Raw genomic sequence first — 27,667 nt, forward strand, 5'->3', positions numbered from 1 at the left:
GTGGAGTGATTAGAAAAAAATATTTGAGGAGCGCAAATTCAGTTATGATTTTCAAAAAGAGAATTGGATAATTATCTGCAGAAATGATTTGCAGGAAAAGATAGGGGAATGGGGCTAGGTGAGTTGTTTTCAGAGAGCCAGTAAGCTGAATAGCCTCCTGTGCTGTAGCCATTGTGTGATATCTATAAAGTTTTTACTGTACAGATATTCCTCCAACCCACTCTTTTATTGACATTATTTTACCAGGCATTAATGAGACTGAGTCTAATTTGTTCCCCTTTAACATAGGCACAGTTTGCTTACTTTATAACTGCAAAACTTCTCCAGTACCAAAGTGAAACTCGCTTACTGCCAGTAAACTGGCAATTAAATTTGGCTAAACCTGTAATCTTACCTTAAAAATTACTGAAGCCTTTTCATTTTGAACAGCATGATTATGGAGAATCATAAAGCAAGAAACAGACATTCCATCAAAGCGAAGATCAACTAAGGGTGTCTGTATGCAATTTTCTGATTGGACCTAGAATTAGTTAATAAAATTTTATTATTTTAAATATCTCAATTAGATCACCCCTTAACCTATTAAACTTAAGGGAATACATATAAGCAATGTTGATCCAACCTATCTTCAATTTAACTTACTCCCAGGGAGCATTCTGATGAATTAGTGCCGTACTCCCTCCACTGTTGAAGCAAAGGTGGACATAGGTTCAAGTAACTTCTTCAAAACTGATGTTAAACTAATAAGTCTGTAGTTTCCAGGTTTCTTCTTCCCAATAAATCTTAAATAATGCCATTTGCAATTTCCCAATCCAAATGCACAATTCCTGAAGAACTCACTTTGGAAAATTATGATTAATGCATCTGCAATTTCCTCACTACAGGTCCCGGATATTTATTTATCTGAGTCCCATTATTTTCTCCATTACAATTTCTTTTTTTTTTTAAGAAGCTTAATTTTTTTTAAAGGAGCTTAAGTCACTATGATTTATCTTTAAGTTCCTTCTACCCTGGTATTTTGAATTTGCCCTTTATTGTGAAAACAAATACAAAGTAAAATTAAAAATACCTGGAAAAACTCAGCAGGTCTGGCAGCATCTGCGGAGAGGAAAACAATTAACGTTTTGAGTCCACGTGACTCTTCGACAGAACTAAGGAAAAATAGAAGAGGTGAAATATATGCTGGTTTGTGGGTGGGGGGGTTTGTGGGGTGGGGGGGGGGGGTAGAGCTGGATAGAGGGCCAGTGATAGGTGGAGATAGCCAAAAGATGTCATAGACAGAAGGACAAAGAGCTGTTGAAGGTGGTGATATTATCGAAGGAATGTGCTAATTAAGGGTAGAAAGCAGGACAAGCAAAGTACAGATAGCCCTAGTGGGGGTGGGGTGAAGGGAAGGGATCGAAATAGGCTAAAAGGGTAGAGATAAAACAATGGATGGAAATACGTTTAAAAATAATGGAAATAGGTGGGAAAAGAAAAATCTATATAAATTATTGGGGGAAAAAGGGGCGATCGGAAAGAGGATGGGGATGGAGGAGAGAGTTCATGATCTAAAATTGTTGAACTCAATATTCAGTCTGGAAGGCTGTAAAGTGTCTATATCAGAAGATGAGGTGCTGTTCCTCCAGTGTGCCTTGAGCTTCACTGGAACAATGCAGCAGGCCAAGGACAGACATGTGGGCATGAGAGCAGGGTGGAGTGTTGAAATGGCAAGCGACAGGGAGGTTTGGGTCATGCTTGTGGACAGATACAAATACAAAGTATTCATTTGACAAATCTGCCGCCACTTTACTGTCTGTTGTAGTCTCACCTGCATCTGTCTTTGTGGGCCTGTATTTCTCCTTACCATAGTTTGGCTCTTCATGTATTTATAAAAACATTTGCCACCTTTGATATCCTTTACAAGCTTTTTTCCCCCCACTTTATTTACTTTTTGCAGCCCTTTGATGCCTTTTATAGCACTCCCTTGTCTATCAGAATTCCAGAAGAGGCCTGAAATTCAACAGCACAAGGAAGAGAAAAAAGGAAAGGGAGTTGGGGGTGGTGGGGGCAGGTGTGTTCTAAGCTGGCAACAGATTACATAATAGATTTAGAAGATATATTTGAAAGGACAAGTTAGTACCACCTAATTGCTCTTAACTGTAGGAATCGTTTCAATGGTAGGAAATACTAATTTTAATAGGAGTACTTTCACAATTCTAGTGTACAATAATGTGACAACAATGATCACAATTCAAATTCATTAAAACAAACAGTTAAGAGCTTTATTTAATCCTTCAATAGCCTCAATAATAGTAGTAAACAGGTCTGGAAGAGATCACCACTGGATGTTCCATTTTAAAAACAAATTTCCATAAATTTACCTCAATATGCAACAAATGTTAAATTTATGAAAAAATATGAATCGAAATTTAACCATATCCATTGTATTCATCTGACTAGTTACAGATACAGCAAATGATTAGGTAGGCAATTGGAATGTTGTTGTTTATTGCAAGGGGAATGAAATATACAAATAGAGAAGTTTTACTACAGCTTCGGAGAGCATTGGTGGGATCACATCTGGAGTACTGTGTACAGTTTTGGTCTCTATTTAAGAAAGGACATAATTGCATTAGCAGTGCAGCAAAGCTTCACTTGACTGATTCCTGGGATGAAGGGGTTGTCTTATGAGAGAAGGTTGGACAGGTTGGGCCTGTATCCACTGGAGTTTAGAAGAAAGAGAGGTGACCTTATTGAAACATACAAGATCCTAAGGGGTCTTGAATAGGTGGATGCGAAGAGGATGTTTCCTCTTGTGGGAGGAACTAGGACTTGGGGACACAGTTTAAAAATAAGGAGTCTCCCATTTAAGGCAGAGATGAGGAGAACATTTTTTTTGTGAGGGTAATTAGTCTGCGGAATTCGCTTCCCCAGAAAGCATTGGAGGCATTGAATATTTTTAGATTCTTGACTGACACGGGCGTCAAAGGTTATAGGTGTAGACAGAAAAGTAGAGGCCACAATCAGATCAGCCACAATCTTATCAAATGGTGGAGCAGGCTTGAGAAGCCGAATGGCCTACTCCCACTCATAATTTAAGTATTTATATGTATGTTTGTATGAATGGAAATGCTATCCAAAGGACAGCTAGACACTATTTCAAAAGGAAAATAAACAGGAATTCTCTTTCACTTCTAGCCAACCCTGATAACAGTAGGACACCAGCCGTGACATAATTTACCATGGTTTTGCTAATCTTATATTTTTCCAGTCCTTTGTGACACAACCATATCCTTTATCAAGGTTATTAGCTACACAATTTTATCAGATTGTTTGCTTCTATTGCCTACTAAATTATCTTAATTGCATTCGGGCTCATTTTTTAAATGTTACATATTGGTGTCCATCTTTGATGAAAACTAGAATTTAACTGGATCATCACAGAGACTACGGCTTTGATATATACATGTTATCTCGTTAATCATATTTATTCTATAAAATGATAAAACAATATTAATGTCCTTTACTCTTAACATTCATATCAGGTCAGTTATAAACTTAACTACTAAAACCTCGTCAGTATTGAGAAAATACTCGAGATACAACATACTTTGGATTTGAAATAACATTTGTGCATCTATACAAGTGAGTTCCTTTAATCAAGTTCTGGTTAAATTAGTTTGTGTTGAAAATAATTTTAGGTTATGATGTACAATAAAGCAATATTAATACAATACATGAATCATTTATTTTAATGAGGATGTTTGCACAAAACTACCTTAAATGGGTTGAAAAATAATTACCATGATCTCCACCTCCAAATTTCTTTCGAAAAGTAATTCTCTCAGAGTGTCAATCGCATCTTCCTGCCACTTGCTCCCTACCTGTCAAATGTGGCAATTAAAGTTTGAATACTGTCAACCCACACACATGCAACGCTGATTTTAAAAAAATCATGTCAAATTAACATGCAGCAATTCTGTTCGCAACAATTTCTTTTTTATTCATGGAACAAATGTGCTTTAATTGCACTTTTGTTTACAAATTTTACCATTGCAGACAATTCTTTTTTAGAACCTAGTTAACATTTTTCAAAAAACAGAACATGTAGTATTAAAGCTTAAAAAAATCGAATATAGAATTTTCTGAGTATAAGCTGTAATCGTAAAAGTTAATTAGACAGATGGCCAATGATTTAACCAGTAGATCCAGCATACTATTTACTGGTGATATTCCCAATATTAGAGCCAATGCCATTAACTCCATTTACAATGGTACCTGAGCCAAGACAAAATGAGCTGATTCACTGCATGAAGGCCCAGCTCTTGAAAGCAAACCCAAAACAAACTAATGAGTAGGCCCCCTCACCTCCATCCAGAGATAAAACACTGACGACAGGCTCACGTGTTTCCTATCTTATTTTGTTAAACATTTTTAGGCATTTCATTCCCCAAGCAGATTTCTTTACATATTGATAGATTCCAGAAAACTAGTATCATTTGCTATTTTAAAAACCAACCAATTTAATGGGAACGTTTTGTGATAAAAATAACAATGAGACCAACAGTGCTCACTATTATAACAGAATATGTTGGACAGAAGCTTCTCCACATGTAAGCAGTTAAACTTTCAAAACTGTAAGTTGTTTTCAGAGATACCTCACTCCTCTACAATGTGCGCTGTTACTGTCCTTGCCAATAGACCCAGTATCAAAGTGAATGCAACACATGAATTTGCCCAACAGTTTGGCACTACAAACAGCTGAAAAAGTTAGGGCTAGTGATTGAGGAGCAAGTGAGTTTCTAAACAATGTGATAAGTGATAATTACTGCTGAACAATCTCTCGACTTCAGAATCACAAAATTGTTACAACGCAGGAAGCAGCTACTTGGTCCATCCTGCCTGCACCGGATCTCATTTAGTGCCATTCTACCACCTTCTCCCTGTAGCCCTGCACATTCTTCATTTTTGAATGCTTCGATTGAACCTGCCTCTACCACACACTCAGGCATTGCATTCCAGACCTTAACCACTCACTGTGTGGAGAGAGTTATTTTCATATTGCTTTTGCCAATTACTTTAAATCTGTGCCCTCTCGTTTGCTTTCCTTTAACAAGTGGGAAGTTTCTCTCCATCTACTCAGTACAGATCCTTGGAGCCATTCTCGTGAATCTTTTCTACACTCTCACATCCTTCAAAGTGTGGCGACCATAACTGGATGCAATACTCCAGCTGAGGCCAACTAGTGTTGTATATAAGTTCAACATAACTTCCTTGCTCTTGTACTCTATGCCTCTATTAATAATCCCCAGGATACCGTATGCTTTATTAACCATGCTTTCAACCTGTCCTGGCACCTTTGATTTATCACACATACACCCAGGTTCCTCTGCTCTTGCACCCCTTTTAGAGTTGTACCCTTTATTTTATATTGTCTCGGTGTTCTTCCTACCAAAATGAATCACTTATCGATCCGCACTGAACTTCACCTGCAACCTGTCTGCCCATTCTACCGAGTTGTCTTATGTCCTTTTGAAGTTCTACACAATCCACTTTAGATCACAATGCTTCCAAGTTTTGTATCAGCCGCAAACTCTGAAATTGTGCCGTTTTCTAAGGTCTAGGTCGTTCAGGAAAAACAAGGGTCCAAACACTGACCCCTGGGGACCTCCACTACAAACCTTCCTCCAGCCTGAAAAACATTCATTAAGCACCACTCTGTCTCTGTCACACAGCCAATTTTGCATCCACATATCCACTGTCCCTTTATTTCCATGAGTTATAACTTCGCTATTGTCTGGTGCTGTATCAAATGCCTTTTGGAAGTCCATGTACAACAGCAGAACAAATGATCAACAGCATTGCCCTCATCAATCCTCTCTGTTACTACTTCAAAAAACTCCACTAAGTTAAACACAATTTTCCCTTAAGAAACCCATGCTGGCTTTCCTCAATTAACCTGCATTTGTCCACCTGACTATTAATTTTGTCATTTCTGTAATTATCATTTTTAGATTTCTCCACCATCAAAGTTAAACTAACTGGCTGTAGTTGCTGGGCTTATCTTTACAACCTATCTTGAATAAGGGTGTAATGTTTGGAATTCTCCAGTCCTCTGGCATCTAAGTCTAAGGAACACAAAAATTATGGCCAGTGCCTCCACAATTTCTACTCTCACGTCCCTCAGCATCCTTGGATGCATCCCATTCAGTCCTCGTGCCTTAGCAACTTTTAAGTACAGTCAACCTATCCAATGTCACCTCCTTATCCCTTTTCAGCCCTTTTGTCTGAATTACCTTCTCTTTCAACATGACTTATGCAGCATCTTCTTCCTTGGTAAAGACAAATGCAAAGTATTAATTTAAGACTTCATCTATGCCCTCTACCTCCATGCGTAAATCTCCTTTTTGGCCCCTAATCCTTCTTTTACCACTCTTTTACTAATTATATGCCTATAGACCACCTGGCTGCCAGTCCTTTTTCATACTCTCCCTTTGCTTCTTTTATTTGCATTCTCATTTCTCCTCTGAACTTTCTATATCCAGCCTGGTTCTCAGCTGTGCTTGCTACCTGATATCTGTCGTAAGCACACTTGTTCGTCCTTATCTTAATTCCTGTCATCCAAGGAGCTCTGGTTTTGTTTGCCCTGTTTTTCCCTTTCGAGGGAATATACCTCGATTGTGCCTGAACACACACTTCTTTGAAGGTAACTCATTGTTCAGCTACCATCTTTCCTGCCAACCTGACGCCAATTTATTCAGCCTGATCCGTTCTTACCCTGCCTAATGTGGGCTTCCCCTCATTAATTATTCCTACTATAGATTATTCTTTCTTTTTTTCCATAGCCAGCCTAAACCTTATGATACATTGATCACTGTCCCCTAAATGGTTCTCCCACTGGCACTTGATCCACTTGGCCCACCTCATTTCCAAGAACCAAGTTTAGCAGTGCCTTTCATGTTGGGCCAGAAAATTTTCTTGAATATACTCTAGGAACCCTTGCCATTCTGCCCTTTACACTACTACTATCCCTATATTTGGGAAACTTAAGGCCCCCATTAAAGCTATTCTAATTTTTGCACTTCTCTAACTTGCTTGGAAATTTGTTCCTCCACATCCTTCGCACTAATTGGTGGTCGATAGACTACACTGAGCAATGTAATTACACCTTTTTTGTTCCTTAGCTCGAGCCGAATAGATTTTGACCTTGACCCTTCTTGCACATCCTCTCTCTCCAGCACTGCAATGCTCTCCCCAAATTAAAATGGCCATCCCTCCCCTTTTCTTCCTTTCCTGAATACCTTGTATTCAGGAATATTTAACATCCAGTCCTACCCTCCTTTGAGCCAGGTCTCTATTAGAGCCACAGCATCATATTTTCACATGGTAATCTGCATCTGTAATTCACCAATCTTATTTATCACAAACCGTGCATTCACATACATGTACAGTAACCTGGATTTAGACTTTATTACTTTCTCCCTTACTCTGACCCCACCTACTAACTTACCATTCCCTATTCTAATGCTATCTCTCTCAGTATTCTGTGCATTTTGGTATACCACTGATATTATCTTCCAGTCTGCACAGCTCTGCCAAGTTAGTTTAAACCCTCCCCAAAAGCACTCGCAAAACACCCCACAAGGAACTCAGTCCTGGCTCAATTTAGGTGCAACCTGTCCACCTGTCCCAGAGTCGGTCCAAACGTCCCAATAATCTAAAGCCCTCCCTTCTGCACCATCTTTCCAGCCATGCATTCATCTACTTTATCCTCTTTTTAAAATTCATTCATGAGATGTGGGCGTGGCTATTTATTACCCATCCATGATTGCCCCCAATAACATGATGGTAAGCTGATTTTTTGAACCCCTGCAGTCCATGTGAGGTAGGTACACCCACAGTGCTGTTAGGGAGGGAGTTCCAGGATTTTGGCCCAGCAAGTGAAAGAATAATGATACATTTCCAAATCAGGATGGTGTTGGCTTTGAGGGGAACTTCCAGGTGGTGGTGTTCCTATCTGTCTGCTGTCTTTGTCCTTCGAGATAGTAACAGTCGTGGGTTTGGAAGATGCTAAGAAACTTTGGTGAGATGCTGCAGTGCATCTTGTAGATGGTACACACTGTTGTCACTATGCATCTGTGGTGGAGGGGGTGAATGTTTGTGGATGGGGTGCCAATCAAGCGGGCTGCTTTGTTCTGAATGGTGTCAAGCTTCTTCAGTGTTGTTGGAGCTGCACTCATCCAGGCAAGTGGAGAGCATCCCATCATACTCCTTACCTGTGCCTTGTAGATGGTGGACTTTGGGGAGTCAGGAGACGAGTTACTTGCCGCAGGATTCCTACCTTCTGACCTGCTCTTGTAGCCACAGTATTTGTATGGCTAGTCTAGTTCAGTTTCTGGTCAATGGCAACACCCCCCCACCCCCCAGGATGTAGACAGTGGGGGATTCAGCCAAGATAATGCTATCAAATGTCAAGGGGTGACGGTTAGATTCTCTCTTATTAAAGATGGTCATTGCCTGGCACTTGTGTGGTGTAAATGTTACTTGACAGGCCAAGCCTGGATACTGTACAGGTCCTGCTGCATTTGGACATGGACTGCTTCAGTAGGAGTCATCATGAATAGTGAACATTGTGCAAACAGCCCCACTTCCGACCTTATGATGGAGGGAAAGTCATTGATGAAGCAGCTGAAGATGGTTGGGCCAGGGACACTACCCTGAGGAACTCCTGCTGTGATGTCCTGGAACTGATATGACTGACCTCCAACAACCATAACCATCTTCCTTTGTGCTGGGTATGACTCCAATCAACACAGAGTTTTCCCTCCAATTCCCAATGACTTCAGTTTTGCTAGGGCTCCCTGATGCCACACTCCATGCAGCCTTGATATCAAGGACAGTCACTCTAACCTCACCTCGGGAGTTCAGCTCTTTTGTCCATGTTTGAAGCAAAGCTGTAATGAGATCAGAAGCTAAGTGACCCTGCTGGAGCCCAAACTGAGCGTCAGTGAGCAGGTTATTGCTAAGCAAGTGCCACTTGACAGCACTGTTGTTGACCCCTTCCATCACTTTACTGATGATCGAGATAGACCGATGGGGCAGTAATTGGCCAGATTGGATTTGGCCTTTGTGTACAGGACACACCTGGGCAATTTTCCATTGCTGGGTAGATGCCAATGTTGTAATTGTACTGGAACAGCTTGGCTAGAGACACTAAGTTTTGGAGAAAAAGTCTTCGGTACTATTGCTGGAAAATTGTCAGGGCCCATAACCTTTGCAATATCCAATGCCTTCAGCTGTTTCTTGAAATCACGTGGAGCGCATCAAACTGGCTGAAGACAGGCGTTCGTGATGCTGGGACCTCCGAAGGGGGCCAAGAAGAATCATCCACTTGGCACTTCTGGCTGAAGATTGTTGTAAATGTTTCAGCCTTATCTTTTGCACTGATGTGCTGGGCTCCCCCATCATTGAGGATAGGGGTATTTGCAGATTCTCCTCCCAGCGAGTTGTTTAATTGTCCACCACCATTCATGACTGTGTGGCAGGACTGCAGAACTTAGATCTGATCTGTTGGTTGTGGAATTGCTTGGCTCTGTCTATCACTTGTTGCTTATGCTGTTTGGTACGCAGGCCATGGGGACGGGGGTCACTAAATATTTTTAAGGCAGAGGTAAATAGATTCTTGTTAGTCAAGGGAATCAAAGGATATCGGGGTAGATAGAAATGTGGAATTTGAATTACAATCAAATTGAAGCAGATCAGTCATGATCTTATTGAATGGCGGAGCAGGCTTGAGGGGCCAAATGGTCTACTCCTGTTCCTATTTTTGTTTCTTATGCAAGTCATCCTGTGTTGTACCTTCACCAGGTTGACACCTCATTTGGAGAAAAGCCTGGTGCTGCTCCTGGGATGCCCTTCTGCATTCATTGAATCAGGGTTGATACCCTGACTTGGTGGTAATGGTAAAATGGGGGATATGCCAGGCCATGAGGTTACAGATTGCGGTTGAGCACAATTCTGTTGCTACTGTTGATGGCACACAGAGACTCATGGTTTCCCAGTGTTGAGTTGCTAAAAGTTTTTCCAGGTAATTCTGTTTTAGTTTTGGATTTCCAGCATCCGCAGTTTTTTGTTTTTATCTATTTGAAATCTATCCCATTTAGCACAGTGGTACTGCTACACAACAGGATGGAGGGTATCCTCAATATGAAAATGGGACTTTGTCTCCACAAGGGCTGTGCGGTGGTATTATGATATTGAAGGTGGTATTATTCAAGCTGACCAAATCCACAAGGGAAACTTGGCCACACTAACACAAAGATTTTGCAATTTGTATTACGAGAAGGCTTACGCACTGAAGTCAGAAGTATTGAGTCTGCTACCACCTTTAGATATTTTAAAGATTAAATTAGAACATTAACAAAAGGAGGATGAACTTAAAATACACAAGATTACAGTTACAGTTCCCAAAATTTCTACCCAACCAGGTTCCCAACTACACATCCTCTTTAAGGCAAAAATCCAAATAGATTCCAAATTTATAGTCATCCAGCAATTTTACCACAAGCACCCACTGGACAATGGACTTCCAAAGGATTTTAGACACAACTTTGGTTACTGGAATAGCAAACTTCTGCAGGGTGGCTAAAGGTTCCCCCATCCCCACCCCCCCCTCTCCACCCCAAGTCTGTTTCACAGAGTCACCTTTCAAGATCTCTCTCAGCCACAGCTCACACAGCCTTCCATCCTTTAAATATATTTCATCCCTTTTGATTTGTAAATCCTATTGTTTCCGTTTGTCTCTAGAAGTTACCTTTCCCAGAATAAAAAAAATCTGATCATGGAGTTTATGATGTTCTCATCATGGCCAGCATTTCTGGGAAAAATCAATATAATAATCTCGCCTTATTTACCTTGCCTGTTATAAACATTTTCCAAGTTCCTGTGAAAATCAACTTCTCCACTTAACTAAAAATGCAAATTTTATTCACCCAGTATCTGCTGACCTTACCCTAGCTTTACTCATCTCCATTTCAAATGCCTGTTTTACACCTCACTTCTTTGATAATTTAAACCTTGCAGTCTCTAGTTTAATTAAATTAGCCCCATACAAAGAACCATTGACCCACACACACACAAGCCTGCTTTAAAATATCCCACAATAATATTAGGAAAAATATGATAGTTTCTTGACAGTGGTCACTCCTACCGATATGGTCACGGACAGGTGCATCTGCAGCAGGCAGGTTGGTGAGGAGGAAGCATATTTTTCCCTCTTGTTGGTTCCCTCATCACCTGCCACAGACACAGTCTAGCAGCTATGTCCTTTTAGCACTCAGCCAGCTTGATCTGTACTGGTGCTACCAAGCTACTCTTGGTGATAGACATTGAAGTCCCCCACCCGGAGTACATTCTGCACCCTTACCACCCTCAGTGCTTCCTCCAAGTGGTGTTCAACATAAAGGAGTACTGATCCATGAATCGAGTGGAGATGGTATGTGGTAATCAGCAAAAGTTTCCTTGCTCATGTTTGACCTGGTGCCATGAGACTTCATGGAGTTGGGGTCGATGTTCAGGACTCTGAGGGCAACTCCCTCCTGACTGCATACCGCTGTGCCACCACCGTTGCTGGGTCTGTCCTGCCTTTGGGACAGGACATACCCAGAGGCAGTGATGGTAATGTCTGGGACATTATCTGTAAGGTATGCTTCCGTGAGTATGACTATGTCAGGCCGTTGCTTGATTCGTCTGTGAGACAGCTCTCCCAATTTTGGCACGAGCCCCCATACTTTAGTAAGGAGGGCATTGCAGGGTCGACAGGGCCGAGACTGCCGTTGTCTTTTCTGGCAGGTAGGTCAATGCTGGCAGCTCTGTCTGGTTTCATTCCTTATTGAAAACAAAAACAGAATTACCTGGAAAAACTCAGCAGGTCTGGCAGCATCGGTGGAGAAGAAAAGAGTTGACTTTGAGTCCTCATGACCCTTCGACAGAACTTGAGTTCGAGTCCAGGAAAGAGCTGAAATATAAGCTGGTTTAAGGTGTGTGTGTGGGGGGCGGAGAGATAGAGAGACAGAGAGGTGGAGGGGGTGTGGTTGTAGGGACAAACAAGCAGTGATAGAAGCAGATCATCAAAAGATGTCAACGACAATAGTACAATAGAACACATAGGTGTTAAAGTTAAAGTTGGTGATATTATCTAAACGAATGTGCTAATTAAGAATGGATGGTAGGGCACTCAAGGTATAGCTCTAGTGGGGTTTTTTTTATAATGGAAATAGGTGGGAAAAGGAAAATCTTTATAATTTATTGGAAAACAAAAAGGAAGGGGGAAACAGAAAGGGGGTGTGGATGGGGGAGGGAGCTCACGACCTAAAGTTGTTGAATTCAATATTCAGTCCGGAAGGCTGTAAAGTCCCTAGTCGGAAGATGAGGTGTTGTTCCTCCAGTTTGCGTTGGGCTTCACTGGAACAATGCAGCAAGCCAAGGACAGACATGTGGGCAAGAGAGCAGGGTGGAGTGTTAAAATGGCAAGCGACAGGGAGGTTTGGGTCATTCTTGTGGACAGACCGCAGGTGTTCTGCAAAGCGGTCGCCCAGTTTATGTTTGGTCTCTCCAATGTAGAGGAGACCACATTGGGAGCAACGAATGCAGTAGACTAAGTTGGGGGAAATGCAAGTGAAATGCTGCTTCACTTGAAAGGAGTGTTTGGGTCCTTGGACGGTGAGGAGAGAGGAAGTGAAGGGGCAGGTGTTGCATCTTTTGCGTGGGCATGGGGTTGTGCCATAGGAGGGGGTTGAGGAGTAGGGGGTGATGGAGGAGTGGACCAGGGTGTCCCGGAGGGAGCGATCCCTACGGAATGCCGATAAGGGGTGGTGAAGGGAAGATGTGTTTGGTGGTGGCATCATGCTGGAGTTGGCAGAAATGGCGGAGGATGATCCTTTGAATGCGGAGGCTGGTGGGGTGATAAGTGAGGACAAGGGGGACCCTATCATGTTTCTGGGAGGGAGGAGAAGGCGTGAGGGCGGATGCGCGGGAGATGGGCCGGACACGGTTGAGGGCCCTGTCAACGACCGTGGGTGGAAAACCTCGGTTAAGGAAGAAGGAGGACATGTCAGAGGAACTGTTTTTGAATGTAGCATCATCGGAACAGATGCGACGGAGGCGAAGGGACTGAGAGAGTGGGATGGAGTCCTTACAGGAAGCGGGGTGTGAGGAGCTGTAGTCGAGATAGCTGTGGGAGTCGGTGGGTTTGTAATGGATATTGGTGGACAGTCTATCACCAGAGATTGAGACAGAGAGGTCAAGGAAGGGAAGGGAAGTGTCAGAGATGGACCACGTGAAAATGATGGAGGGGTGGAGATTGGAAGCAAAATTAATAAATTTTTCCAAGTCCTGACGAGAGCATGAAGCGGCACCGAAGTAATCATCGATGTACCGGAGAAAGAGTTGTGGAAGGGGGCCGGAGTAGGACTGGAACAAGGAATGTTCCACATACCCCATAAAGAGACAGGAATAGCTGGGGCCCATGCGGGTACCCATAGCCACACCTTTTATTTGGAGGAAGTGAGAGGAGTTGAAGGAGAAATTGTTCAGCGTGAGAACAAGTTCAGCCAGACAGAGGAGAGTAGTGGTGGATGGGGATTGTTCGGGCCTCTGTTCGAGGAAGAAGCTAAGGGCCCTCAGACCATCCTGGTGGGGGATGGAGGTGTAGAGGGATTGGACGTCCATGGTGAAGAGGAAGCGGTAGGGGCCAGGGAACTGGGAATTGTTGATGTGACGTAAGGTGTCAGAGGAATCACGGATGTAGGTGGGAAGGGACTGGACAAGGGGAGAGAGAAGGGAGTCAAGATAACGAGAAATGAGTTCTGTGGGGCAGGAGCAAGCTGAGACGATCGGTCTACCGGGGCAGTTCTGTTTGTGGATTTTGGGTAGGAGATAGAAGCGGGCCGTCCGAGGTTGGGCGACTATCAGGTTGGAAGCTGTGGGAGGGAGATCCCCAGAGGAAATGAGGTCAGTGACAGTCCTGGAAACACTGACCTCATCTCCTCTGGGGATCTCCCTCCCACAGCTTCCAACCTGATAGTCGCCCAACCTCGGACGGCCCGCTTCTATCTCCTACCCAAAATCCACAAACAGAACTGCCCCGGTAGACCGATCGTCTCAGCTTGCTCCTGCCCCACAGAACTCATTTCTCGTTATCTTGACTCCCTTCTCTCTCCCCTTGTCCAGTCCCTTCCCACCTACATCCGTGATTCCTCTGACACCTTACGTCACATCAACAATTCCCAGTTCCCTGGCCCCTACCGCTTCCTCTTCACCATGGACGTCCAATCCCTCTACACCTCCGTCCCCCACCAGGATGGTCTGAGGGCCCTTAGCTTCTTCCTCGAACAGAGGCCCGAACAATCCCCATCCACCACTACTCTCCTCTGTCTGGCTGAACTTGTTCTCACGCTGAACAATTTCTCCTTCAACTCCTCTCACTTCCTCCAAATAAAAGGTGTGGCTATGGGTACCCGCATGGGCCCCAGCTATGCCTGTCTCTTTATGGGGTATGTGGAACATTCCTTGTCCCAGTCCTACTCCGGCCCCCTTCCACAACTCTTTCTCCGGTACATCGATGATTACTTCGGTGCCGCTTCATGCTCTCGTCAGGACTTGGAAAAATTTATTAATTTTGCTTCCAATCTCCACCCCTCCATCATTTTCACGTGGTCCATCTCTGACACTTCCCTTCCCTTCCTTGACCTCTCTGTCTCAATCTCTGGTGATAGACTGTCCACCAATATCCATTAAAACCCACCGACTCCCACAGCTATCTCGACTACAGCTCCTCACACCCCGCTTCCTGTAAGAACTCCATCCCACTCTCTCAGTCCCTTCGCCTCCGTCGCATCTGTTCCGATGATGCTACATTCAAAAACAGTTCCTCTGACATGTCCTCCTTCTTCCTTAACCGAGGTTTTCCACCCACGGTTGTTGACAGGGCCCTCAACCGTGTCCGGCCCATCTCCCGCGCATCCGCCCTCACGCCTTCTCCTCCCTCCCAGAAACATGATAGGGTCCCCCTTGTCCTCACTTAGCACCCCACCAGCCTCCGCATTCAAAGGATCATCCTCCGCCATTTCTGCCAACTCCAGCATGATGCCACCACCAAACACATCTTCCCTTCACCCCCCTTATCGGCATTCCGTAGGGATCGCTCCCTCCGGGACACCCTGGTCCACTCCTCCATCACCCCCTACTCCTCAACCCCCTCCTATGGCACAACCCCATGCCCACGCAAAAGATGCAACACCTGCCCCTTCACTTCCTCTCTCCTCACCGTCCAAGGACCCAAACACTCCTTTCAAGTGAAGCAGCATTTCACTTGCATTTCCCCCAACTTAGTCTACTGCATTCGTTGCTCCCAATGTGGTCTCCTCTACATTGGAGAGACCAAACGTAAACTGGGCGACCGCTTTGCAGAACACCTGCGGTCTGTCCGCAAGAATGACCCAAACCTCCCTGTCGCTTGCCAATTTAACACTCCACCCTGCTCTCTTGCCCACATGTCTGTCCTTGGCTTGCTGCATTGTTCCAGTGAAGCCCAACGCAAACTGGAGGAACAACACCTCATCTTCCGACTAGGGACTTTACAGCCTTCCGGACTGAATATTGAATTCAACAACTTTAGGTCGTGAGCTCCCTCCCCCATCCCCACCCCCTTTCTGTTTCCCCCTTCCTTTTTTTTTCCCCCAATAAATTATAAAGATTTTCCTTTTCCCACCTATTTCCATTATAAAAAAAACCCCACTAGAGCTATACCTTGAGTGCCCTACCATCCATTCTTAATTAGCACATTCGTTTAGATAATATCACCAACTTTAACTTTAACACCTGTGTGTTCTATTGTACTATTGTCGTTGACATCTTTTGATGATCTGCTTCTATCACTGCTTGTTTGTCCCTACAACCACACCCACCCCCCCTCCACCTCTCTGTCTCTCTATCTCTCCGCCCCCCCCACACACACCTTAAACCAGCTTATATTTCAGCTCTTTCCTGGACTCGAACTCAAGTTCTGTCGAAGGGTCATGAGGACTCGAAACGTCAACTCTTTTCTTCTCCGCCGATGCTGCCAGACCTGCTGAGTTTTTCCAGGTAATTCTGTTTTTGTTTTGGATTTCCAGCATCCGCAGTTTTTTTGTTTTTATCGCATTCCTTATTGACTTGATTTTAGTGGTTTGATGCAACTGAGTGGCTTGCTAGTCCATTTCAGAGGACATTAAGAGTGAACCATGTTGCTGTGGGTCTGGAGTCATATGTACGCCAGACCAGGTAAGGAAGGCAGATTTCCTTCCCCAAACGACTTTAGTATTTCTATACTCGCTTGCATGTGATACTGGGAGTAATCTAGAGATTACTACTTTTGGAGGTCCTGCTTTCTAATTTCTTGCCTATCTTATTCTGACTGCAGGATAACATCCCTCTGCCTACATCTCAGGGTGCTCTGCAACCGCTCAGTGACATCCTTGACCCTGGCACCAGAGAGGCAACTTTGGACACACGTCTGTGGCCGCTGAAACATCTATCTATTCCCCTTTCGAATCACCCATCACTTTTGCTCTTCCAATCTTCCTTGTAATCCCCCGTATCTCTGAGCCACCCATGTTGCCATAGGCTTGGCTCTGGTTGCACTCTCCAGTTGGACCATCACTCTTATCAGTATTCAAAGCTCAACACTGGTTGGTGAGTGGGATGCACTCAGGGAGCTCTTGCACTACCTGCCCTTCCTTAGTTGGCATATTCACCGAAGCCTACGTAGGAACATAGGGCTTATGAGGAGTAGGCCATTCTGCCCTTCAAGCCTGCTCAACCATTCAATAAGATCATGGCTAATCTGGTTGTGGTCTCAACTCAGATTTCCTGACGCCCCTCCTTAACCCTCGTCTCCTGTGTCTATCAAAAATCTGTCCAACTCAGCTTTGGATAAATTCTATAAAGCCTAGCCCCCAAATGCTCTCTAGGGAAAAGAATTCCACATATTAACAGCCCTCAAAAAAAGTTCACCTCAGCTCAATCTTAAAAGGAAGACAATTGTGTACCATAGTTCTAATCTCCACCCCCCACCCCGGGCGGAAACATCCTCCCAGTATCTAGCTTGTCAAGCTCCCTCAGGATCTTATATTCTTCAGTAAGCTCACTACTCATTCTTCTAAACTCCAATGGGTATAGGCCCAATCTTTCAAAGGATAAACCCTTCCTCCTAGGAATGAGGTGAGTGAACCTTCTCTGAATGGCTCCTAATGTAATTATATCCTTTTTCCAAATAAAGAGAGCAAAACTGTACACAGTATTCCAGATATGGTACTACCAATGACTGTACATCTGCAGTAAAACCTCCCTACTTTTATATTCCATTCCCCTTGCAATAAACACAGCATTCCATTTGGCTTCCTAATCATTTGCTGTATCTGCATACTAACTTTTTGTGACTCAAGTACCAGGATACTCAGATCTCTCTGTACCACCAAGTTCTGCAATCTCTATTTAAATAGTAAACTGCTTTTTCACTCTTCCTGTTGAAATGCACAAGTTTACATTTTCCCACACTATACTGCCAAATTTTTGCCCACTCAACCTGTCTAGATCCCTTTTCAGACTCTCTACCTCCTTTTGACAACTTATTTTCCTAGCTATTATGCTGTTATCAGCAAATTTAGCTACTATATATTTGGTCCCTTCATCCAAATCAGTGATGTAGATAGTAAATAGTTGAGGCTCCAGCAATAATCCCTGTGACACTCCACTAATTACAGCTTGCCAGCTGGGAAAAGACCCATTTATCCCTACTCTTTGCTTCACGTTAGCTAACCAATCCTTTAGCCATGTTAATATATTATCCCCTACACCATCTGCTCCTATCTTGTGTAGTAACCTCTGATGTGGCACCTTATCAAATGCCTTTTGGAAATCCATGTATACCACATTTACAGGTTCCTCCTTATCCACCTTGCTTATAACCTCCTTAATAATGGATTCCAGCACTAGGATCTTCTACAGGAGCATGGTGCTTCCCCTCAACACCAGGGAGACTAAAGTTCTCTGCCAACCCACAACAAATGTGTGAAATCCAATGCCTTCAATTGAGATGTATGGTGAAGCGTTGGAAAACGTCCCTCACCTCTCATATCTTGGAAACAATCAGTCTCAAAAAGGTTGACACAGGTTTCCCACCGAATCCAATGTGCTAGCTCAGCCTATTCTCAATTGCGTATTCAATTTTTCGAGAATCACGATAAACTTAAGGTCTATCAGGCTTAGTTCTCCTCATGCTTCGCTATAGTTTTGATGCTTGGATAACTTGGGTGCTATATCACACCTCTTGAATATCATTAATACAGTCTTAGAAGGATCTTGTGAATCAAGAACAAAAGAACGCACAAGTGTCCTCCAAGGCACAGACATGCCAAGTATAGAGGCTATGATAATGTCACACCAGCTGAAATAGAAGGAACATATTGTCAGAATGCCTGACTCAAGACTGCTCAAACAGGTGCTCTGTTCAGAGCTATGCCAGGGAGTATTTTGGGTACCAAGAGTTTTTAAAACAGGGCTCTTCTCCGGGACAGGTCATTCCTTTGCAGGAAACAAACATGATTCACAAGAACATGTAACTTGTTTACTCAATTACATTTTATCCAAATTCTGTACATCTATGAAATTATATACTTACAGGTGCCACTCCAAAAAGCTGAAATGGTAGGCAAAGCTCAGGAATGTCAGGATACATTAGCACTGGATAAACATGGCATTGAGGGATTGTTTCAGTGAATCCTCGGTCAACATATTGCACCTAGCATCAAGACAATGAATAAATAATCATACTCATCACACAAGATATAACATGTTTTAAAATACTGAAATCATAATACTTGTAAGTGCGAAGAGACTCTTTAAAGAAATATTCCTACACTTTTCCACAATTTTATCTTAGAACTAATTGTTCACAAAATAATACAGGCAGTAGATAAAATTGTTCAATTACAAAATGATACAGCAAAACGTTCAACATTTTACTGTAAACTATTTGAAAGCCAGACAGCATTGCTTAAGGAGCTAGGTGTGTAATATTTTATAGAAAGAAAGAGTCTAGTCACAGCATGTGAAGTGTGATGGATACTGAAGTGAAATGAAGGGCAAAAAATATGGCACATCATTTTACAGCAATAAGTTTATACATTTTTTTTGTAACCAATAAACTTTTTTTAAAAAAATTGTTCAGTTGCAAAATGGCAAAAAAATGCAATTAGTTGAAAAGCAGGCAGAGAAGGGGTAACTGGTGAATGGTGGGCATATCGAAAGTAGTCAAAGGTTAGAGTAGAAACAGTGATGTGGGAAGCAAAGAGAAAGCGTTGTCATAGGATATGCCAACTATCCAATAATGTGAAAGACTACCCAGATATATCCTTTCCAGTAGCAACAGGATAAATTTAACCTGACCAATATCACCTCAGGCTATGCCCAATCAGCAAAACAATGGAAGAAATCATCAATAGCGCCATCAAGCAACAGTCATCATTCGTTTCAGGTTCTGCCAGAGCCACTCCATTCCAGCAATGCCTTGATCCAGATATGGATCAAGAGCTGAATGTCAGGGGAGAGGCAACAGTAACTGCTGCCGACAGCAAGACAGTGCTCAACCAAGGAGCCCTAGAAAAACCAAAATCACTGAATTTGAAGGGAAATCCTTCAGTGACTGTAGTTCTAGCTGACATAGGGACAACAATGTTGATGGCTGTGGTCGCTGGATGCAAATCACCAAGCCTCAGGCATCACAGCCAAAGTTCTTCAGGAAAGTGCCCTCAGCTAACCATCTTCAGTTGCTTCCACATGATGTTCTCTCCCTTTGCAAGGTCAGGAGTGCAACCGTTTGCTGATAATTCTAATGTTCAACTCAATTTATACCTCCCATCATGAAGCTGCCCACATCAACCTAATTAAGAAAACAAATAGAACAGGTAACATTCACTGACCAGTGCAAACAAGAGAAAGCCCATTGCAATTCAATGGCACCATCAACAAGTTTGCCCACCATCAACATCTTTAGGGGTCACCAATGCTCAGGAGCTAAACCAGCCATATCAATATGGTGTAGGGCAGAGGCTGAGTACTCTCAAAAATGGTCACCTCTTGAACCTTCCATTATCAATATAATTGAAGTCAGGAGTGTTCTGGAATACTTAACACTTCCCCAGATGCTGCAACTGCAACAAAACAAGAGATTCAACACCATCCAGGACAGTCCAGTCAACTGGGTTCACCACAGACCCTATCCATAAACAGCACATTGCGGCTACAGTATGTACAATCTACAGAATGCACTGTACGGTAACTCACTAACGTTACTTCAGCAGCACATCCCACTTCTGAGACTTCTACCCAAGGGAGACAAGAGCAACAAATTCGTGGGCACCTCTAGGTCCTGCACTCTCAACCTGGACAAATTACTGGAATGCCCTAGCTACCAAATTATTGAAGGACCATCGCCACAAGAACTGTAGTGATACATCTTGGAACGATTTATAAAAGGCAATAAATGCAGCCTCATTCAGTGAAAAAAAATGTAGTGTGCAAGAGGGAACATATGCTGGCATCTGTAAAGGATAAAGGAAAATAATTATTCTTTGGGTTTGGGAAAATCAGGCTCTAGAATCTGAAAGCATTGGTTAAGGGGGCAGGGGAGCAGGAAGGTGGGCAGAGGGGTCGTTCTAAGGTGCGAGAAAACTGGTTATGGGTGTCAGATGGTCTGAAAGGACTGGGAATAGGTTTCAGAGCTGTGGAGTTTTAAAACCTAGCAGCGTGTTTTAGGCAGAGGGGTTCAGAAGCAAGAAAATGGCTGCATTAAATCACACCCAAACACAGAAAACAAGATTCTCCATGCACAAAAAAGAAACAAAACTGTTTCCAAGGTGAGGCACCCCTTCAGATCACTAAAACATGCACCCTCCCAAAACAGCTTGTAAGCTTTAGTTCTTCAAATTGATAAAATCTGCTAAGTGATGGATTTTGGTCTTCTCCATATACTCAAAAAGAATTCCCCAGACAAACAAAGGGAGGTTCCCAAAACACAAAAGGCAATAAAGAAATCCCCAGTTACAAAAAAAACTTGAAATCTCTCTTCACACAAAATATGTTTCTACTCGTTCCATCAGCTGCCAAAGCTGAAAAAATTGCTTGCCAAAATTGCTGAGCCAATAGGGCTGATAAAATCCAGAGTGTAGACTTCTTCAATCCTCTTAACTGAGAATCTTTAAAGGCTGTAAATTTGTCAACGTTGTGCGCAAGAAAGAACTGGCAAGAGTTTTGTAAACCATTCCAAGAAGCATACTGGTCAAAACTTCACCCCAGCTTAAAACATTCCTACTCTAAGTACAAGTGCTCCCTGCATTTTAAATATGAGAGAAACAAAAAGGTCAGAGCTTGACAAACAATGGCACTAGATATGGCAAGTTTTCACATGTAGCATCCAAAATAAGTATCAATTGTGGGCCATTAGATATGGTCATCTACAAGCTGCTAACCAGTGAGATATTTAATCTTAGCATGACTGAACAAAATGGTCAGTTTTTTGGACAAGACTGTGAATGGTGGCCTGCCTCATTCTATGAAATTCAACTTGCTTAGCATACAGATTGATACAAACAATGAAACAAAACAGGAGCACAATTTTTCCTGTAAGTAACAATTTTAGTGTCCTGTCCTGCTAATGTTAGGCCTTACTTTCAAAAGGAGGTAGGAGACTGTGCTCACATCATTCTGCATAAACAGCACCACTACCGACCTAAAGGACATGGCTGCTAGACTGGGTCTGCGGCAGGCAGTGAGGAACCAACAAGAGGTCAAAACATACTTGACCTCATCTTCACCAACCTGCCTGCTAATGTACACATACTGTCATGGACAGACACAAGTGACTACTGCACAGTCATTGTGGAGACAAAGTCCTGCCTTCACATTGAGTATAATCTCCATCATGTTGTGTGGATATCCATGAGGCACTGTGGGCCATCAGAATTGTAGCAGCAGCAGAATTGTACTCGGACACAATCTGTAACCTCACGGCCCGGCATATTCCCCATTCTACCATTACTATCAAGCCAGGGGATTAACCCTGGTCCAATGAAGAGTGCAGGAGGGCATGCCAGGAGCAGCTCCAGGCTAAAAATGAGGTGTCAACCTGGTGAAGTTATAACACAGGACTACTTGCGTGCCAAACAGCATAAGCAGCAAGTGATAGACAGAGTTAAGTGATCCCACAACCAATGGATCAGATCCAAGCTCTGCAGTCCAGACACACCCAGTCGTGAATGGTGGTGGGCAATTAAACAACTCACTGGAGGATGAAGCTCCACAAATATCCCCATCCTCAATGATGGGGGAGCCCAGCACATCAGTGCAAAAGATAAGACTGAAGCATTTGCTACAATCTTCAGCCAGAAGTGTTGAGTAGATAAACCATCTCGGCCTCTTCTGGAGGTCCCGACGTCACAGATGCCAATTGTTAGACAATTCGATTCACTCCACGCAAAATCAAGAAACAGCTGAAGGCAAAGGATAAGACAACAGCTAGGGGCCCTGACAATATTCCAGCAATAGTCCTGGAGATTTGTGCTCCAGAACTTGCCGCAACCCTAGCCAAGCTGTTCCAGTACAGCTACAACACTGGCATCTACCCGGCTATGTGGAAAATTGTCCATGTATGTCCTGTAAACAAAAAGGTGGATAAATCCAACCCAGCCAATTACTGTCCCATCAATCTACTCTCAATTATCAGTAAAGTGATGGAAGGGGTCATCAACAGTTTTATCAAGCAATATTTGCTTAGCATTAACCTGCTCATTGACGCCCAGTTTGGGTTCCCCCAGGGTCACTCAGCTGCTGACCTCATTATAGCCTTGGTTCAAAAGAGCTGAACCCCTGAGGCGGTGAGAGTAACTGCCCTTGACATCAAGGCCGCATTTGACCGAGTGTTGCATCAAGGAACCCTAGCAAAACTGGAGTCAATGAAAACCAGGAAAACTCTCCACTGGCTGCAGTCATACCTAGGACAAAGGAAGAGGTTGTGGTTGTTGGAGGTCAGTCATCTCAGCTTCAGGGCATCACAGGAGGAGTTCCTCAGTGTAGTGTCCTCAGCCTAACCATGCTTCATTAATGACCTTCCTTCCATCATAAGGTCAGAAGTGGGGATATTCGCTGATGATTGCGCAACGTTCAGCACCAATCGCACCTTTTCATATGCTGAAGCAGTCCAAGTCCAAATGCAGCAAGACCTGGACAATTACAGGCTTGGGCTGACAAGTGGCAAGTAACATTCACGCCACGCATGTGCCGGGCAATGACCATGTCCAACAAGAGAGAATCTAACCATCGCCCCTTGACATTCAATGGCATTACCATCACTGAATCCCCCATGATCAACATCTTGGGGGTTACCAATGACCAGAAACTGAACTGAACTAGCCATATAAATACTGTGACTACAAAAGCAGGTCAGAGGCTAGCAATCCTGCAGAGAATAACACCTCCTGACTCCCCAAAGCCTGTCCACCATCTACAAGGCACAAGTCAGGAATGTGACGGAATACTCCCCACTTGCCTGGATGAGTGCAGCTCCAACAACACTCAAGAAGCTTGACACCATCCAGGATAAAGCAGTCCGCTTGATTGGCACATCTGCAAACATTCACTCCCTCCACCACCGACACGCAGTAGCAGCAGTGTACACCATCTACAATATTCACTGGAGAAATTCACTAAGGCTCCTTAGACAGCACCTTCCAAACCCACGACCACTACCACCAAGAAGGTGGAGGGCAGCAGATAGATGGGAACACCACCATGGAGAAGTTTCCCCTCCAAGTCACTTACCATCCTGACCTGGAAGTATATATTTCTTTACTGCCACTGGGTCAAAATTCTGGAACTCTCTTCCTAACAGAACTCTGGGTGTACCTACACAACGTAAACGGCAGCGGTTCAATAAGGTAGCTCATCACCACCTTCTCAAGGGCATCTAGGGGTGAGCAATAAATGCTAACCTGCCAGTGAAGCCCACATCCTGTGAATGAACATATAAAAAAAATCAAGTCTGCAAATGGGAGTCAGTACATCTAAATGCTTAACATAAATGAGTTCTGGCTGTTTGATGTTGCTGTGTCCTGATGGTTCACTTTGACTACAAAAATAGATTTTTGCATCATTATGTGCAGCAACTGAAGTCTGTTGCCTTGACATTTGTCACGAATACAGCAGGTAACCACTCATCTCAACTTACTGAACCAGAGGGAATTGTGCATGAAGTTTCATACAACTTGCATTTATATAGTGCCTTTAACATAGTAAGCATCCCAAGGCACTTCACAGGAGTGTTACCAAACAAAATTAAACACCAAGGCCCATAAGGATATTAGGCTAGATGACCAATAGCTTGATCAAGGAGGTAGGTTTAAGTATCTTAAAGGAGGAGAGGGTAGGGAAGAGAGCGTCTTAGGGAGTGAATTCAAGAGGTTAGGGCTTTGGAATCTGCAGGCAAGTTGCTGGTGGAGTGATCAAAACTAGGGATGCACAAGAGGCCAGAATTAGGGGAGCACAAATATCTGAGGGTTGCAGGGTTAGAGGAGGTTACAGAAATAGAGATGAGCAAGGTCATGGTGGGTGGGATTTGAAAAGGGTAAGAAATTTAAAATTGAGGTTTTGCTTGACTAGAAGCCAATGGAAGTCAGTGATTCTGTTAACGTACAAGTTAAGATGCAAGCAGCAATTTTGGGTGCCATGGAAGGGGAAAGATTGGAGGTAAGCCAGGAGTGTGTTGGAATAATCAAGTCTAGAATCAATAAAAGGTTACAGATGAGGGTTTCATACAAGTTGCAAACTGCCACTTGCTGCCTGTGCCACACTTTTTTTTTTTAAACTGGCTGCAAACTGGACTCCATTTTAGTCCTTTTTAGTCATTCCCTCACATGGTGTCATTTAGTAATCTTGTGCTCCTAGTTGTGAGCCAGACTGGAAAAATGAATAGCTTAAAATATAATGCCTTATCATTATAGCCTTATTCCAATCAGCACTCCCTTTGAGCAGAGTGGTGAGCAATGAATTTTCCATATAATGCCAAAACCATTATCGATCTGTTAATATAATTTATTACCATAATCTTAAAGAGAGCACACAGGGCTCTTTTACTTGACTCTATGCTTTTTTTTGCAAAAATATACTTTATTCATAAATCTTCAACAACATTTCGAACCATTTCAAATCACCATTACAAAAATAAAAACAGGTTCAACTTTTACAACATGAATCACAAGGTGTACCAGAACAAACAATGAATATTTCAATCATTGGCAGACATTCATTTTAATCTGTACAGCCTGAGGGGCTCTTTACAGTTCCCAGCCCCCCAGTGCACTGTGGCAGAAAGGTCTTAGGCAGCGACCCTTCCCCATTGCGCCTTTGCGGCAGCTGCCCCAAGCTTAACTGTGTCCCTCAGCACGTAGTCCTGGACATTGGAATGTGCCAGTCTGCAACACTCGGTCGGGGACAACTCTTTGCGCTGGAAAACCAACAAGTTTCGGGGCAGACCAAAGAGCGTCTTTCACCGAGTTGATGATCCTCCAGCTGCAGTTGATGTTTGTCGCTGTGTGTGTCCCTGGGAACAGCCCGTGGAGCAGAGTCCTGTGTCACAGAACTGCTCGGGATGAACCTCGACAGAAACCACTGTATCCCTCTCCAGACCTTCTTCGCAAACACACAATCTACAAGGAGGTGAACAACGGTCTCTTCCCCACCACAGCCACCTCGAGGGCAACGTGCAGAGGGGGTGAGACTCCTGGCGTGTAGGAAGGATCTTACAGGGAGGGCCTTTCTCACCACCAGCCAAGCTACATCTTGGTGTTTGTTGGAAAGTTCTGGTGATGAGGCATTCTGCCAAATGACTGTCAGTCTGCTCAGGGAACCATCCCACAGGATCCACCCTCTCCTTTTCCCTCAGGGCCTTTAAGACGTTACGTGTCGACCAGTGCCTGACGGACTTGTGGTCGAAGGTGTTTCTCTGCGTAAATTTTCCCACGAGGGACAGGTGGTACAGCACGGTCCAACTACTTGGAGCATTCTGCGGCATCGTGGCCAGACCCATCCTTCGCAACACCGGGGACAGGTAGAACCTCAGCATGTAGTGACACTTGGTGTTTGCATACTGAGGGTCTACGCACCGCTTGATGCAGCCGCACACAAAGGTGGCCATCAGTATGAGGGCGATGTTGGGCACGTTTTTTCCCCCTTTATCTAGAGGCTTGTACATCGTGTCCCTGTGGACACGATCTATTTTCGACCTCCAGATAAAGCGGAAGATGGCTCGGGTGATCGCCACCACACAGGATTGTGGAATGGGCCAGACCTGCGCCACGTACAGCAACAGTGAGAGTGCCTCACACCTGATGACCAGGTTCTTACCCGCAATGGAGAGGGAGCGTCGCTCCCACATGTCCAGTTTCCTTTTCACCATAGACACTCGCACCTTCCAGTTTCTAACGCGTGCCCTGGTCCCTCCGAGCCATATCCCCAGCACCTTCAGGCCATCAGCCCTGACAGTGAAGGGGACAAAGGATCGGTCAGCCCATTTCTCAAAGAACATGGCCTCGCTCTTCCCATGATTTACCTTGGCTCCCGAGGCCAGTTCGAACTGGTCGCAGATGTGGATAAGTCTGTGCACCGACAGCGGATCCGAGCAGAAGACGGCGACCTCGTCCATGTACAGGGAGACTTTGATCTGAGTGCCTCCACTACCTGGGATCGTCATTCCTCTTATGCCCAGATCCTTCCTGATGGACTCAGCAAAGGGTTCTATGCAACACACGAAAAGAACAGGCGAGAGGGCAGCCCTGCCTGACTCCAGATTTAATAGGAAAGCTATCTGATTCCCACCCATTGATTGAGACTGCACTACTGATGTTAGTGTAGAGCAGTTGGATCCAATTGCAAATTCCCTCCCCAAACCCCATTTTGGAGAGCACATCCACCATGTAGCTGTGCGATATTCTGTCAAAGGCCTTCTCCTGATCCAGGCTGATGATGCAGGTATCCACACCCCTGTCCTGCACATAGGCAATCGTATCCCTGAGCAGCACGAGGCTGTCAGAGATCTTCCTGCCCGGCACAGTGCATGTCTGGTCAGGGTGGATCACCAATTCCAGAGCGGATTTGACCCGATTGGCGATGACCTTGGACAGAATTTTATAGTCCACATTCAACAATGAAATGGGTTGCCAATTTCTAATTTCCTCCCTTTCCCCCTTGTGCTTGTAGATGAGGGTGACAATGCCTTTCCTCATGGATTCTGACATACTGCCGGCCAGGAGCATACTCTCGTACACTTCTAGCAGGTCTGGGCCGATCCAGTCCCACAGAGCCGAATACAACTCCGCTGGCAAGCCGTCGCTTCCGGGAGTTTTACTCTTCTCGAAGGACTCAAGGGCCTCAGTCAGTTCGTCAGGAGTTAGCGCTTTGTCCAGACTCTCCCGTGTACTGTCGTCTAAGACCTCCGTGATAGAGGACAGGAAGGACTGGGAGGCCGTGATGTCTGTGGGCTTCACGTCATATAATCCGGCAAAAAAGGATTTGCTGATCCTCAAAATGTCAGATTGCA

The 27,667-nt window shown here is 44.0% G+C and overlaps 1 protein-coding gene across 1 annotated transcript in view; it reads right to left on the minus strand.

Moving 5' to 3' along the window:
- Positions 1-27,667, minus strand: part of LOC121283884 (RING finger protein 17-like) — a 106,389-nt gene that overhangs the window by 14,895 nt on the left and 63,827 nt on the right. The window contains exons 19-21 of the mRNA XM_041198685.1: positions 18,701-18,820; positions 3,786-3,866; positions 395-520 (exon numbers count right to left, since the gene is read on the minus strand). Of these exons, the coding sequence (XP_041054619.1) occupies positions 395-520; positions 3,786-3,866; positions 18,701-18,820 (327 nt within the window). The remainder of the gene's footprint in view (positions 1-394; positions 521-3,785; positions 3,867-18,700; positions 18,821-27,667) is intronic.

This window comes from Carcharodon carcharias, chromosome 11 (assembly GCF_017639515.1).
Source record: "Carcharodon carcharias isolate sCarCar2 chromosome 11, sCarCar2.pri, whole genome shotgun sequence".
Taxonomy (NCBI): domain Eukaryota; kingdom Metazoa; phylum Chordata; class Chondrichthyes; order Lamniformes; family Lamnidae; genus Carcharodon; species Carcharodon carcharias.